A 15,585-nucleotide genomic window follows, 5' to 3' on the forward strand; every position below is an offset into this window, starting at 1 on the left:
AAATAGCTGGAGCCGGCCCTGGGGCTTCGGAGTTGTATTCGTGGCAGATGATAAAACTGTGAGTCCAAGCAGAGCGTCTGATGTCAAGTCCTGCTGTATTGCATGGTGCTCTGTGAACATGTGGACTGATGCCCAGATTGCAGCTTTGCAGATGTCCATGATGGGTACATTGTTGAGAAAGACTATTGATGTAGAAAGTTATCTGGTGGAGTGCGTGCGGGTCCCCAGTGGGGGTTGTAGTTCTTGTTGATGGTAGCAAAGGTCAATGCACCCAGAGATCCATTTTGAGTTCCTTTGCTTGGATATGGCGGCGCCTCTAGATCTTTCCGTGATAGAAAGAAATAACTTTGGTGACTTTCTGAAGGGTTTAGTCCTCTGAATGTAAAATGCTAGTACCCTTCTAACATCCAGGGTGTGAAACATCATTTCTCGTCTGTTCCCATGAGGTTTTGGGAAGAACGATGGGAGATGAATGGGCTGGTTCAAGTGGAACAAGAAAGCTATTTTAGGTAAAAATTTTGGATGTGGTCTTAGAATAACTTTGTTGTTGAAGAATATTGTGTGTAGGGGAGTGCCATTAGAGCCCCAAGTTCACCAACTCATCATGTGGATGTGATAGCAATGAAAAAGGACTCCTTCATCGACAGATGGAAAAGTGAACACATCATCAAGGGCTCAAAGGGGGCCTAGTAAGGCATCATAGCACTAGATTAAGGTCCCATGGTGGAGTAGGGACTTATATTTCAGGATAAAGGTTACGAATACCTATGAGAAATTGTTTACTGGGAGGGTAGGCAAAGACTGAGAACTCGTCAACTTTGTGATGGAAAGCTGTGATTGACATGAGGTGTACCTTGATCAAGCAGATTCGCAGATCCGATTTCTTAAATTCCAGTATATAATCTAATACCATTGGTAAAGGAGAGGTCTATTGTGGCACTATATGTGGAATCTCTTCCATTTGTGCAGGTAAGTATATCGTTTAGTAGACCGTTTGCAGTTTAATAGTATGGTCCTTACCTCCTCCGAACAGCTCATTTCATTGCCTTGATACCATGGGATAGCCATGCCTTTAGGTGGAGTATTTCCAGGTGCAGGTGGTATACCTAGCCTGCATCCTGAGATAGGAGATGTGGAAGAAGAGGAAGAATGCGTGGTGGGCATACTGTCATCTTCAGCAGGTAAGGGAACCATGTTTGTCTGGGCCACATGGGGGCTATCAAGATGATTCTGGATTTGTCAGTCCATAACTTGTGTATGACCTTGGATAAGAGAGGGGTGTGGGGAGGGAATTGCCAATCCTTGCCAATATTCTGTATCAGACTACCTTATCACAATATCTACTGGGGTGAGGGGAGAGTCTATGTCAACTGTATGGAGCATCTGTAGTGTTTCCTTGGGTACCCTTTCTTTTCATATGATGAGAAATAAGGTGGTAAATTAACCTGTCCATCATGCTCTGATTCACTGTCAGATTGTGGATCCAATCTTGGATCAGAGAAAGTAAATAAAGGGAAAAACTAATGGTCTTGGCTTTCTTAAAATTGAAAAGGAGGAGACACACCTCTCTGGTGAGCCCACAGGTATTCTAGGAAGGAGTGAAAGTTCTGGGAAAATCTAAATCTGCTCTGTGAGCTTTTGTCTCTTGCCCATCAAGAAAGCTGGATCAGGAAGTAGCTCTGAGGCTTTTCTTTTATTCCCCTGATCAATGGGTATGCAGGTAACTGCACAACCTTTGGATCTGAATCTATCTGCATAGCCAAGTGATTTATTTAGCGTGTGCATAGTCATCTAGCCAAGCGATGGCATTTTAAGTGGCATGATGCAGTTCTTCTAGGCCACCGCTGAACTTAGTCAGCAGGCATTCCTCAACAATGTGCATCATTGTCTGTGTTGAGCCACAGTTGCACAAAGGGCTGTCACGAAGGCCCCTGTGATACTGGTTGGCTGCACAGAGACCTTGCCCGGTTCAGAATCTGATCAACAGAGACCATTGGACAGGGGGCAGGTCAAAACCAGGCGGGCAAATTGTGGGGTCGGCGACAAGGGACTGGAGCCAAGTGATGTACCCGGGCATCTATCATTATAGCACATGCTTATAGCACTGAGGAATTGGAACCAATATCTGGAACAGCTACATTCAGTACATCAAGGACACGGGCCCTTCTTTAGAGATTTACCCAGTGCGGTGGCCTAAATTTTTGACCTAGATTCTGAGGGGGTTTTCAGAACCAAGCATGAGGGAACTGAAAGGGACCCAAAGCAGTGCTTGACCCTGCTAACAGGAGCTGTATCTCACATCTTTATCCAGAAGGAGAGGTGATAGATTTGAAGAGGTGCTCCTACTAGGACTGGCTGCAGATCATGAGAATGTCCTTCCCCCAACCAAGCAAGACACCTGGTATGTCATAGGATCTGTAAGTCAATACTGACGTATGGGAACAAATAAAAGAAATAACTTTTCATAGAATCATAGAATAATTAGGGTTGGAAGAGACCTCAGGAGGTCCTCTAGTCCAATCCCCTGCTCAAAGCAGGACCAACACCAACTAAATCATCCCTGCCAGGCATTTGTCAAACCAGGCCTTAAAAACCTCTAAGGATGGAGATTCCACCACCTCCCTACGTAACCCATTCCAGTGCTTCACCACCCTCCTAGTGAAATAGATTTTCCTAATATCCAACCTAGACCTCCCCCGCTGCAACTTGAGACCATTGCTCCTTGTTCTGGCATCTGCCACCACTGAGAACAGCCGAGCTCCATCCTCTTTGGAACCCCCCCTTCAGATAGTTGAAGGCTGCTATCAAATCCCCCCTCACTCTTCTCTTCTGCAGACTAAATAACCCCAGTTCCCTCAGCCTCTCCTCATAAGTCATGTGCCCCAGCCCCCTAATCATTTTCGTTGCCCTCTGCTGGACTTTCTCCACTTTGTCCACATCCCTTCTGTAGTGGTGGGAGGGGGGCAAAACTGGACGCAATACTCCAGGTGTGGCCTCACCAGTGCCGAATAGAGGGGAATAATCCTACTAATATAGCCCAATATGCTGTGAAATCTTCAATGAGCTTGAACTCAAAAAGAAAGTTTACAAGAAGTGGAAATTTGAACAGATGACTAGGGAGGAGTATAAAAATATTGCTAGAGCATGCAGGGGTGTAATCAGGAAGGCCAAGACACAATTGGAGTTGCAGCTAGCAAGAGATGTGAAGAGTAACAACATGATGACTAATATAGCCCAGTAATTCTACTAATATAGCCCAATATGCCATGAAATCTTCAATGAGCTTGAACTCAAAAAGGAAGCTTACAAGAAATGGAAATTTATTCCCCCCGAATAGAGGGGAATAATCGCTTCCCTCGATCTGCTGGCAATGCTCCTAGTAATGGCCTTCTTGGCAACAAGGGCACACTGCTGACTCATAACCAGCTTCTCGTCCACTGTAATCCCCAGGTCCTTTTCTGCAGAACTGCTGCTTAGCCAGTCGGTCCCCAGCCTGTAACGGTGCATGGGAGTCTTCCTTCCAGGACTCTGCACTTGTCCTTGTTGAACCTCATCAGATTTCTTTTGGCCCAATCTTCCAATTTGTCTAGGTCACTCTGGACCCTATCCCTACCCTCCAGCATATCTACCTCTCCCCACAGTTTAGTGTCATCTGCAAACTTGCTGAGGGTGCAATTCATCCCATCATCCAGATCATTAATAAAGATGTTGAACAAAACTGGCCCCAGGACCGACCCCTGGGGCCCCTGGTACCAGCTGCCAACTAGACATCAAACCGTTGATCACTACCCGTTGAGCCCAAAAATCTAGCCAGCTTTCTATCCACCTTATAATCCATTCATCCAATCCATACTTCTTTAATTTGCTGGCAAGAATACTGTGGGAGACTGTATCAAAAGCTTTGCTAAAGTCAAGCTATATCATATCCAGCACTTTCCCCATATCCACAGAGCCAATTATCTCATCACAGAAGGCAATCAGGTTGGTCAGGCATGACTTGCTCTTGGTGAACCCATGCTGACTGTTCCTGATTACCTTCCTCCCCTCCAAGTGCTTCAAAATGGATTCCTTGAGGACCTGCTGCATGATTTTGCCAGGGACTGAAGTGAGGCTGACCGGTCTGTAGTTCTCCAGGTTCTCTTTCTTCCCTTTTTAAAATATGGGCACTATATCTGCCTTTTTCCAATCGTCCGGGACCTCCCCCAATCGCCACGAATTTTCAAAGATAATGGTCAATGGCTCTGCAATCTCATCAGCCACTCGGTGTAACCCTCAGCACCCTCGGATGCATTAGATCTGGACCCATGGACTTGTGCATGTCCAGCTTTTCTAAATAGTCCTTAACCTGTTCTTTCACCACTGAGAGCTGCTCACCTCCTCTCCATACTGTGTTGCCCAGTGCAGCAGTCTGGGAGCTGACCTTGTCTGTGAAGACCGAGGCAAAAAAAACATTGAGTACTTCAGCTTTTTCCACATCTGTCACTATGTTGCCTCCCCCATTCAGTAAGAGTCCCACATTTTCCCTGACCTTCTTCTTGTTGCTAACATACCTGTAGAAACCCTTCTGGTTACTCTTCACATCTCTTGCTAGCTGCAACTCCAATTGTGCCTTGGCCTTCCTGATTCACCCCTGCATGCTCTAGCAATATTTTTATTCCTAGTCATCTGTTCAAATTTCCACTTCTTGTAAGCTTCCTTTTTGAGTTCAAGCTCATTGACGATATCACTGTTAAGCCAAGCTGGTCGCCTGACATATTTGCTATTCTTTCTGCACATCGGGATGGTTTGTTCTTGTGCCCTCAATAAGGCTTCTTTAAAATAAACAAAACTAAAATTTCTAACACTAATACTAACTAATTAAGAAATCTAACTAAGGTACAGTGTCTTTGAAGAGGTTGGATCCAGCCTGGAGAGGTTCTTGGTCCACCTGCTGAGACATTTGGAAGGAACTGAGGTGGCTGGAGTGCCACAAACTCTTTTATAGCCTCATCCTTAGAATGTTCAATAAAAATAAAAGGAGGGGCAGGAGAGCACTCTAACAGGCACTGCTACGAAATGTTCGACTCTCAGTTATACCACCAGTGCATCCCATGGGTGGGAAGGTACAGAGGTCACCTGAAGAACCTTAAACGACATCAGAGACCCAGGATCATAGAAGAAGGATGGTTTAAATAAAACATGAAAAAGAAAACACTATGGGCTTGATTGTTCCCCCCAATATTTCCTTCAATTCAGTAGTACTGTTTTCTTTAGCCCCTCCAAAGAATTGGACAAAAGTTAATAAAGTTGGTGCCTCAATTAACTTTTGCACAACCTCTCTTGACTTTTCATGTTCGGAATTCTCTTTTAAAAGAGGATTCCAAATAGACTGGTGGATAGGGGAAATTGTCGTAGTGCAGCTCCACTTACATCTTCTTCCTCCAGAGTCTGTTCCAGCAGCTATTTCTTTGGAAGGAGACAATCAAATTCTAGATTCAGGTAACATGAGGTATATTTAAAGTGAAATACTTTTTTGAGTTACACTCCGTGTAATCCTTCTGGAGTCAATGCAGTTGAAGTCAGGGTAGAATTTGGCCCTCAAAGTAATGAGGAACTGACTTTATCAAGCCAAATATTACTGAAGATAAAACTGATGAATATTTTATTAAAGACCATAATTTAAATAATTTCAGACAACAACCTACCTCAAAAAGTTTTTCAGTTATTTCTCTTTCAAGTAAAGGGACTTGCTTATAATTACGGAACTCTGCCACCTCTCTGTGTCTGAGTTGTAGGAGTCGGAATCTTTTTGATCTGTTAAGTTCCTCATCTGAAGCAAAATTAAACTCTTGCTGCAATTGCTCCAGTCTGAAGAAACCAGGAACACAAGCATCTCCACTAGTGGCAACCTAAATAACAAAGGTAAATATTAAAAGTTCAATTCAGAGTGAAAAATGTCCATAAATATTTTTTCAATGGGTTGACTAATTCATTAGATATATTGCCAAGAGCCCCATTGTAACCAAAACCAGCCTGAATATGCCAAAATATAACATCAATATTTAATATTTTAAAATAAGGTTTTTAATAATTCTTAGTTTTTAGTAAGAATATAGTGGAATTTAATTCATTCACAATTTAAATGTAATATAAAATATTGTAATAACTGTTGTGACAACTGAAGCTATGGTACAGTATAATAATTTAGGCCCCCAATCTTGCAAAGACAGTCATATGTAGGGCCCTACCAAATTCACGGCCATGAAAAACACATCATGGACCGTGAAATCTGGTCTCCCTCTGTGAAATCTGGTCTTTTGTTTGCTTTTACTGTATACTATACAGATTTCATGGGGGAGACCAGTATTTCTTAAATTGAGGGTCCTGACCCAACAGGGAGTTGCAGAGGGATCACAAGGTTATTTTAGGGGGGTTGTGGTATTGCCACCCTTACTTCTGCTGCCGTCAGAGCAGGGGCGGCTCTAGTTTTTTTGCCGCCCCAAGGACGGCAGGCAGGCTGCCTTTGGCGGCATGCCTGTGGGAGGTTCCCGTTCCTGCGGATTCGGCGTACCCACCACCGAATTGCTGCTGAATCCGCGGGACTGGTGGACCTCCTGCAGGCATGTCGCCGAAGGCAGCCTGACGGCCGCCACCGTAGCTTGCCACCCCAGACACGCGCTTGGAGCGCTGGTGGCTGGAGCCGCCACTGCTTCAGAGCTAGGTGGCCAGAGAGCGGCGGCTGCAGGCTGGGCGCCCAGCTCTGAAGGCAGTGCCCCGCCAGCCCATGCCACCCTTACTTCTGTGCTGGGCGGCCAGATATTGGCAGCTGATGACTGAGGGCCCAGCTCTGCAGGCAGCAGTGCAGAAGTAAGGGCAGCAGTACCGCAACATCCCCTATAATAGCCTTGCAACCTCCCCATAACTCCTTTTTGGGTCAGGATCCCTACAATTACAACACTGAAATTTCAGATTTAAATAGCTGAAATCATTAAATTTACAATTTTTAAAATCACACAACCCTAAAATTGACCCAAATGGACCATGAATTTGGTAGGGCCCTACTCATATGTATAACTTTACTAAAGTTATGCACATATGTAAGTCTTTGCAGGACTGAGGCTTGAGGTAGCTAAGAGCAGTTTGTGAATGCTTCATTCCCATTAATGAGCTGTTACTCACTTGAGCAGTGTCATCTCCTCCAGTAGGATTACTTGTGTAAACAACTGCTCCCCAGGGGAGAGGGGGTTCACAATTTGGTCTGACATACATACTTATTTAATTTAAAAATATGGTCAGATTCCCTTTCCATTACACTAGTTTCACACAAGTGTAACACCACTGAAATCAATGAGTATATCAATGCAAAACTAACTTAACATTTCAAAATCAAGTGCCCAATATCAAATTCATGTTTGCATTATTTATTAGAAATACCATGTTTCATTTTCTCCATTCCTGTGAATGGTTCTGTCTTATCTTTCAATTAAAGTTGCCATTCCAATGATACTTCCAGCAAGAAGGCAAGTCTGATCATATAGTGAGACACAGAAAATGCAGCTCAGCATCTGAATGCATTTCAAAATTGTGATGAGGTAGATTCTTTTATTTTTTAAAAAAATAATTAATGTCACTGTTAAATTAACTCCATCAAAATTTTTAAAAAACGTAAGGTAAATTGTGTCATTGTGTGACTTTTGAAAATCAGTGTCTTAAAAAATCTCAAATTATGTCATCAGATTTTCAAGATTGTGATTTACTGTTTGGTGATTTAAAGATAAATCTCTTTAACCAAACTAATGATCTGTTCTGGGAAAACAACCTGCCCAGAAAATCTTACTGAATAAAGGAAAAATAATTTTCATGCACAGAGAAACTCTACTAACTCAGAATCTCCATAAAGCAGACAGTGTGTAAACCTTGTACCATTACTTGATGATGTTGATGAACCCTCCTACTGAAGATGGGGTGTAAAAACTAACCACACATCCAGTTTAAAGGTTTGATTGTCCTCTCATCTCTTCGTCCAGATTATATAGAACCAGCCAGACTGGCTTGAACGCTACACATTTTAAGCTTAGGCTCCGTTCTGGCAGAGACCATGGGCTCTAGATGTACATGTATGCTTCCTAATGTGATGGCATCTGGGATCTGTAACATTTGACTCTTTTACAAACAAACAAACAAACAAAAAAATCAATTGGGAGATTATTTTCTAAATGAAAGAGAAACGTGAAGTGTACCATCGACTGTTACTACTCATAGCTAAACAATCCAACAACAAAGACTGAGGGGAAACTAAAATAGATCTAAAAAGAGCCAAAAAAGCATACTTTTGCCCTGGTTTCAATTATGAACCTGATGATCTCATACCTCTAAACAAACGCAAGAGTATGTTGTTATGATCACTTAGAGCCTAATTCTATTTTTTTAAGTGAATGGCAAAATTCCCATTGACTTCAATAGGAGCAAGATAATGGCTTTCAGCGAGACCAATATAATTACATTAAGCATTTAGGGACAGAGTTAGCATGAAAGTGTCATACAAATTAAAGTTACTGAATCCAATCTATGTTTTAATGCTTAGGGTACAAAAAAAGATTTTAATTTTTTTTTAAGGATTCTAAAATCCACTAATTTAGTGACTGATACTAAATTTATGGGAAAACAGAAAGTTAGGAATATCCAACATGTCATGCTAAACATAAGAAACAGCATTGCAAATCAACTACATGTAGAATTGAACTGTTACTTTTTGTGTTTAAAGCAGATAATTTTTTTTCACTTCCTTCAACAAAATGGTTTCATTAAAGCCTCTTACCATTATCAACTGCATCAGATCTGCATTTTTTGGGTCATTTGGATCCAGCTTTGTTTCTGCTGCCCACTTGGCTAGTTTCTTCATGTCACTTAAGCCTGATGTGCCAATAGACGCAACGGCATCAATATTTTTTAAAGCACTGAAATGACAGTTGATACCAAAGGATTCAGATTTTTTTTTCATCAGTGAAATATAATAAACATAAAGACTAATCTTTTGGAAAAAAAATACTTTGACTGCAAATTCCACCACTCGGAAATATGAAATTTAATCGCACACTCGCAATAAGAAAGCAAGCAAGCTTTTGGCATTTTTCTCTTCATGAATTGTGGTATTTTTTGCTACAAATATTTATGATCTATAAAAGGACAATGTTTTCTTTTGTGAAAAGGACAGTAAAATGAATTACCATGACAATACCATGAAGGCTTTTTGTTATGGAATTAATCAAGCTTTTGAATTTTCAGAATGGTGGTTTATGAAAGTGTTTGGAATTAAATATATTTTACATTTTGGAATGATAGATCCTCTGTGCAACAAGAGACAAACAGAGGTAACTTCCATTAGCACTAAGGGAAGTTATATGTATGTATGGGCATCTTCACAGCGTACCCTGAATGTAACAGGGTGGTTTGCCCTTAAGGGCTGGTAGGCCTAATGGCTAGTGAGCCCTGATTATGAAAGGAGCTACACCTGGTTTGGATCAGGTGATTCCTCTATAAAACAGCAGCAAGAAGATGCAATAAAGGGAGGTTGTGAGAATTGTTTTCAGGAGCAAAGTTATGACAGCCCAAATTAATGGGAACCCCTCCCCCACACTACATTTGGCCTCCTTTTTGAAAGGCTCAGCAGAGGTCAAGCACTGACTGGGTATATAGCCAAAATACCCTCCCACTCCTAGAGGTGATCTCTCCAGATCAGGTTTGAAGGGGGCAGCCTGCACTCCTAGTTCCATGGTACTGGTAGGCATGGACCTTACCTGTTCTATGGACAAACAAAGGACTTCAGCTAATGCAGCACTGTTCATGAGCATTGCATTCATTCATATTTTAAAAAACTCTGCTGCACAATTGTACAGAAGTAACAGAGATCATATAAATGAGCCACTGCCTCATGCTATTAATGATCTTTCAACCTCCCACCATACAGTAAGTACGAGCTAATCAATCTAGAATAACTTTCTTTCTTGGCTGCAGTTTGGGTCAAAGAGAGTACCGGATGGATTACCACTGGGAAGAACTATTTCCCATGTTAAGAAGACAGGGAAAACGCTGAGCACGCTCAGTTAAGTCACATAATATAATTTCCAAGAGCTGATGGCAGAGTCATATTTATCCATGGTGTAACTCCATTCAGTTAATTGGAATTATACAGAAGTGACCAAAGTTAACACCCCTGGGAAGGGGCAATCCACAATGCCTAGTTTGCAGCCTCAGGATATGGGAGATTTTCTTATACAGACCAGGGATTAGTTTCTGTAGCTTACCAGGCTTCCAGGGCTCACGTGGACCAGTGGCTGGGAAGTAAATTTAGTATGGATTGAGGCCAGGTTTATTTTTAACCAATTAAGTTAATAAGAGCAACAGTGACAATACTCCTGTGCTACCCTCTTTATAACTCCCATGGTTTAGTTTCTCTCAACCCATGATAAGAATGACATTTAAAGTAGACAGACTGTATGCATAATGTATTTTGTATAAGGGTTGTATTTCTTGGTGATGATTACCAATAATGTTCTCTTCACACTCTAACACAAGAAACAAGAACAAAAAACTACACTGACCCTAGTTTGCTATCTGGCCATTATAATAATGAAGGCATCAGCTGCCACTTCTTTCAGCATTTTATGCTGTCTAGCAACCAAATGTTAAAAGATTAAAATGTTAATTAAAATATTTACCCAAAATATTATCTCTATATCCTCTGCATAAGAGAAAAAAGTTTCTGTATTTTAAAAAGCCATATGACAGTTATTGCTTGATTATTAAAAATCACCTATTTTCCAAATAATTTAAATACCATAATATATTAAATTTTTCAACACGTCGTTGCAGCATATTACCTTGGAATCCCTGTTTTCTGCTGTGATACTAGAGGAATTAAGGGTACTCCATTTTCTCCAATTGCCCAGGAAACACTATTGGACACTTTGCCAGAGGTCATTAAAGTAATCTTATTACTACCATCAGCTTCAAATGAAAATGGCACACCTACAACCAGGAGAAAAACAACATATACAACGATCTTTCCTGTAAGTTTCAAAGTTGCAGTATCCTATTGTGATTTATGAAACACTAATTCAGTATCTGTGAAAAGAATGTGCTTATTAACACCAACTAGCACCAACACCTACTCTTGGAAGAATTTGTTTCCCTAACTGCACACTGAACCACTATTAGAAGGCTCTCACTTTTCCGAAAGGTTTCATTCCTGAATGGTAATCAAAAGACATATGGTTGAAAAGTCAGCCCCCAGGGAACCATGATGTATTGTACAGCCTTATGTATATCCAGCATGCTCAGTGGCCTTCAACCCACTCACTCTCTTCTACTCAGCATCCACATCTTTCTCCTGGCCTTCCACCACTGACTTCACTCCTGTGTAGGCTGCTCCTGCTCTCTTGCTCTACCCTAGTCTCTATTGCAAAATACTGACACGTATGAGTCACTCACTTCACAATACGACTCTCACTATTATTTTTACCTTAATTCCCCATTTTTCTACTCCTCTCTTTAGTTTATCTTCATGTGCCACATTTGTCTAATTTAAGATTGGAAACTCCTTGGGACATGGTTAAAGTAATTTGTTAATCTCTAAAGAATCTGTAAAATACCGTGCAATATTATAGTACTAAATAAATGTTTATTACTAAAATAAAAAATAATAAAATGGTGGAGCCTGGAGTGCAGGGACTTTGGGAACCAACTGAAAAAGAAGTTATTGGGATTTAATGTTGTTGGAAGTCAAGAAAAGTGATAAAGCATTTTTACAGTGTGTAAGCAAACCAATTAGGAAGAGTAAAAACTAGTACACAAGAATATATTTTACAGGGCCAGGTTCTCAGCTGCTGTAAATCAGTGATGTCAGTGGAGCCATGCTGATTTTATACTAGCTCATACTGCCCCACTACGTATATTTCTTAAGTAAAAACTTTAGAGAGGATTCTATTTTTACATAGTGAAAAGTAACAAATAGAACTCCTTTTAAAATCATATAATTTTTTATTACATAAAAACTAAAAGTATTTCACAAAGGAGGACAAAGAAAAATCCCATCACAAATTTAGCTAGTAATGTGAACTGGGACAGTTTTATATAACTCAGTCTCAGAGATTCTAAATGCTCTTGATTGAATTATGCTTTACGCCTGAGACTAGCAGAACATTCTTAACATACAGAAATATATTTTATTTACTTGGCTAAAACTATGTAAAAGTAATATGTTGGGCTCAATCTAAGAGTAAAACATTCTAATCCAAGCACCACTGAGAATAAGCAAGAATCCATACCACTCCCAACTCCTTCGTGGTCCAACATCACACGCTGGTTGCTGCTAAATTCTATTTCTTCTGTACGAGCTCTACCAGTGAGAACTGTAGTCTCAGGAACAGGTATAAACATTTCTGCTAACAGGTTAGTGCTGCTGAGTCCCATTGTTTCATATATCTGAAATAAGCAAGACATAAGTAGTGAAATGCTACATTCAATTCTGGGTGCCTCATTACTACAAGATATAAGTAAGTTGGAGGGTGTTCGGAAAAAAAGCAGTTAACATGATTAAGAGGTGGAGGAATACTAGACTGATAAGTAACGATTTAAATATTTACACATGTACAGTGTTTAAAGCAATAACTAAGTAGTGGACAATATTATTTTCTAAGGGACTACCCAGGAGGAATCCTTGCTGACTCATAAAAATCCCTTTGGTCAACTTTGGCTGCTGAGTGTCCCCTCCGCATCTCATATGCCTGATGGCATTTAGGGCAACATCTAGCCTTTAATGAAAATCCTTACTACCTTCCTACACAATATGCAACTACTGACCAACTTGGTGGTGGCAGAAACACCCCACACCAGGGAAGCTACTGGAGGGACCATGTCTCATAAGATACAACCCTTTACTGAGCTACCAGCAAATGAGAGCATGTACACTATATCAGCCCTTAGGACAGGGCAGCCTATTTCCCTCTATGTGCCTGGCCAGCTCCACAGGACCATGTGCCATGGCCCTGTCTCCCCTCCTGGTCCCCTTTGGGGTGGTTTGCACTGAGAGAAGGGACTGCAACTATACCTTGTCCCTGTGCAAGAGGGTGGGTGGCACAAGTGGGCATGGAAGAAAGGAGGCTAGTGTGTACCTTTAACTGTATCATGAAAAGACAGCCTGGATGATAAATGTTGCATTAGGCAACCCTTAGACATAGGATTTTAAAAGTGTGCTATTGTCTGCTTCATTACATTATTGAATTACCCTTTTCCGAGTGAATGAAGCAGTTCTCAGAATTCAGAGAGTGCATCCTTCTCTATAACTCAAGTTAACAACTTGATCAAGAGTACTACATTTTTTCAAATTGTCCAGTAGTTTTATTCTGTGGACAAGAGTTTCCTGAGTAGAACAGGCCATCATATTTGTTTTATCTGTGATGTAAACCACAGCTTCTCTAAAAGTAAAAAAGTTGCTTCACTTACCTACTGAACCATATAATTTGATCATTTATTAATTTCCCTTTTGAAACCTAGAATCTAGCCAGAACCTATTAATTTAAATGTATTTTTAAAAGATGTTTTAATTTCTTCTCTGAGTCTTAGTCCACACTGTCCAGACCAAGAGATAAGGGACAAATCTTGGCCCTCTCTCCTCCCAATACATGCCCAGGGCTAAAAACGCAATGCCAAGTTAGATCTTTGTCACTTATAGCTGAGGTAAGGGAACAATTCAGACCCTGGAGAACCTATGCTTTACAACCTTCTAGCTGCTATTAAAAAAAATACAGAGTAAAAGCATAAAACCAATTAAAATGGTCTTTTTAATATTTGTTACATAGAGGAGTCCTTGCAAAAGAATTATGTACCTGAAGTTTCAAACTCTCTGGCCAATTGAATATTTTCAAATTGAAAATTTGTCCAAAATGAACTCTGAAGTCTGAGCTTATTTGCCGGGTGACGGTCCTCGACACTTCTTTAGTGTTGAAAAGGACTTTTAAAAACACTGAACGTTTCTTTACATCTTCTCGTCTTAAAACTTCTGCCCTGTGAACATGTTAAACATAAATTGTAGCAAGAGAGATTTTGTGCAAAATATCTTTACTCTTTGGGGTATTTTATAGGAGTCTGATTACTGAAGAGAAAGCAAGAGACAAAATCAAATATAGGCCAGTTAATTACTCTATAGAAACATCACTACACAGGAAAATGACTTGGGAATTCCACAGTTACTTTGATTTCTCATGCATGCAAAAAGCTTTTATAATAAACTTTTGCCTCTTACTCAAGTGCCTCAAGTGGAGATAAAATCTGACCTGTTCATCTAGTGAAAATTCTTTCCCCCACAAATTATAAATTATAAACAATATCAAAAGCAGTCAGGATCTAAAATATCCTGGCAGTGTGAAAGAGAAACAGCAACAGGAATGGTTTATGCTAAAGCTATTTTCTGCATAACCTTGATATGGAACAGTTTAAGACATTGAAACCCATTAAATAATCTGTGTTAAACTGTGAAACACTGACAATGTGTAAATTTCTTCTCTCTCTATCTACTGCTTGTCACATGGTGTCTGAGCACCTTCCACATAACATTGATAGTGAGTGAAGTTTCTAGTGGATTTCATGGAGTCTTTGACATTTCTCCCTTTTCAAGTGTAAAAAGTCTGCTTGTTTTTTATTTTTTTACTTTTTTTTTTAAGATTTAAATAATTTTTAAAAAGGTTGGTTTCCTTCAGGGCCATTTTTTGTTTATTTGTTGACTGGAGGTTTTTGGGCAGAAGGGAGTGTCAATGTTGTGCGTGTTATTCTTATGGTGGAAAAGCCTTTTCAAAGCTGCCTGGGAGCTTATGGAGGGACTTGGGCTCAGGTGTGATGTGCTCATAGTGGCCTAAACCACGGAGAAGGCAAGCAGCCTTAGTTTAACATCTATCAACTGCAAAAATGGTTGTTTGTATACATAACTGATGTGGGGGGAAACAAAAAACATTCACATTTGGTGAAATTCTTCAACCTCCTCCATGGTTGTGGAAGTCCCAAAATTGCAGACTAACCACTGTGGCTCCACTACATGAGTGAGGCTGGGAAGAGGAGTGCATAGGGGTGTTGGGTGTTGCGGGCAGGCAGAGGAATAAGGACTATTGCCTGCAAGTATCTACTGGCCACAAAACTCAACTGGGAGTGGGGAGATGTAGTGACTACAGAAGCTAATATAGTCCTTGGTCTGTAGTAATGGCTACATTTTAGTTGCACAGCTGCCCATACTCTGCCTTTGATTTCGCTGTCTGTCACTGCCAACATCCCCAAAACCTCTACAAAGCCCCAGTATTGGGCTGTAGTAGGAACAGGAAAATACAGGGGGAGGAGTTGGAGTCAACCAGAGGGTCAACAATCTGTGAAGACTGTGCATCTATACACTTTACATGGGAGGGGGCTAGGCTGGCATCTGCTACATTCCATGAGTTACAGATGCAGAGGCGCCTTTCCCTTTAACTTTGGGTTGTGAAAATGATTCTGTCCCTAAGTATCTTGCCCACAGCCTGAGATAAAGGGACTTTGTATTTGGTTTGAGTGGAGTGTGTGTGACAT

At 40.8% G+C, this 15,585-nt stretch overlaps 1 protein-coding gene across 4 annotated transcripts in view; it reads right to left on the reverse strand.

Annotated features, from left to right (window-relative positions):
• The window catches only part of CC2D2A (coiled-coil and C2 domain containing 2A), a 118,255-nt gene that overhangs the window by 44,211 nt on the left and 58,459 nt on the right, over positions 1 to 15,585 (reverse strand). For all 4 annotated transcript variants that reach the window (XM_034771707.1, XM_034771710.1, XM_034771706.1 and 1 more), the window contains exons 17-21: positions 13,866 to 14,043; positions 12,306 to 12,462; positions 10,860 to 11,007; positions 8,798 to 8,936; positions 5,685 to 5,888 (exon numbers count right to left, since the gene is read on the reverse strand). In XM_034771707.1, the coding sequence (XP_034627598.1) occupies positions 5,685 to 5,888; positions 8,798 to 8,936; positions 10,860 to 11,007; positions 12,306 to 12,462; positions 13,866 to 14,043 (826 nt within the window). The remainder of the gene's footprint in view (positions 1 to 5,684; positions 5,889 to 8,797; positions 8,937 to 10,859; positions 11,008 to 12,305; positions 12,463 to 13,865; positions 14,044 to 15,585) is intronic.

Source organism: Trachemys scripta, chromosome 5, assembly GCF_013100865.1.
Source record: "Trachemys scripta elegans isolate TJP31775 chromosome 5, CAS_Tse_1.0, whole genome shotgun sequence".
NCBI lineage: Eukaryota > Metazoa > Chordata > Testudines > Emydidae > Trachemys > Trachemys scripta.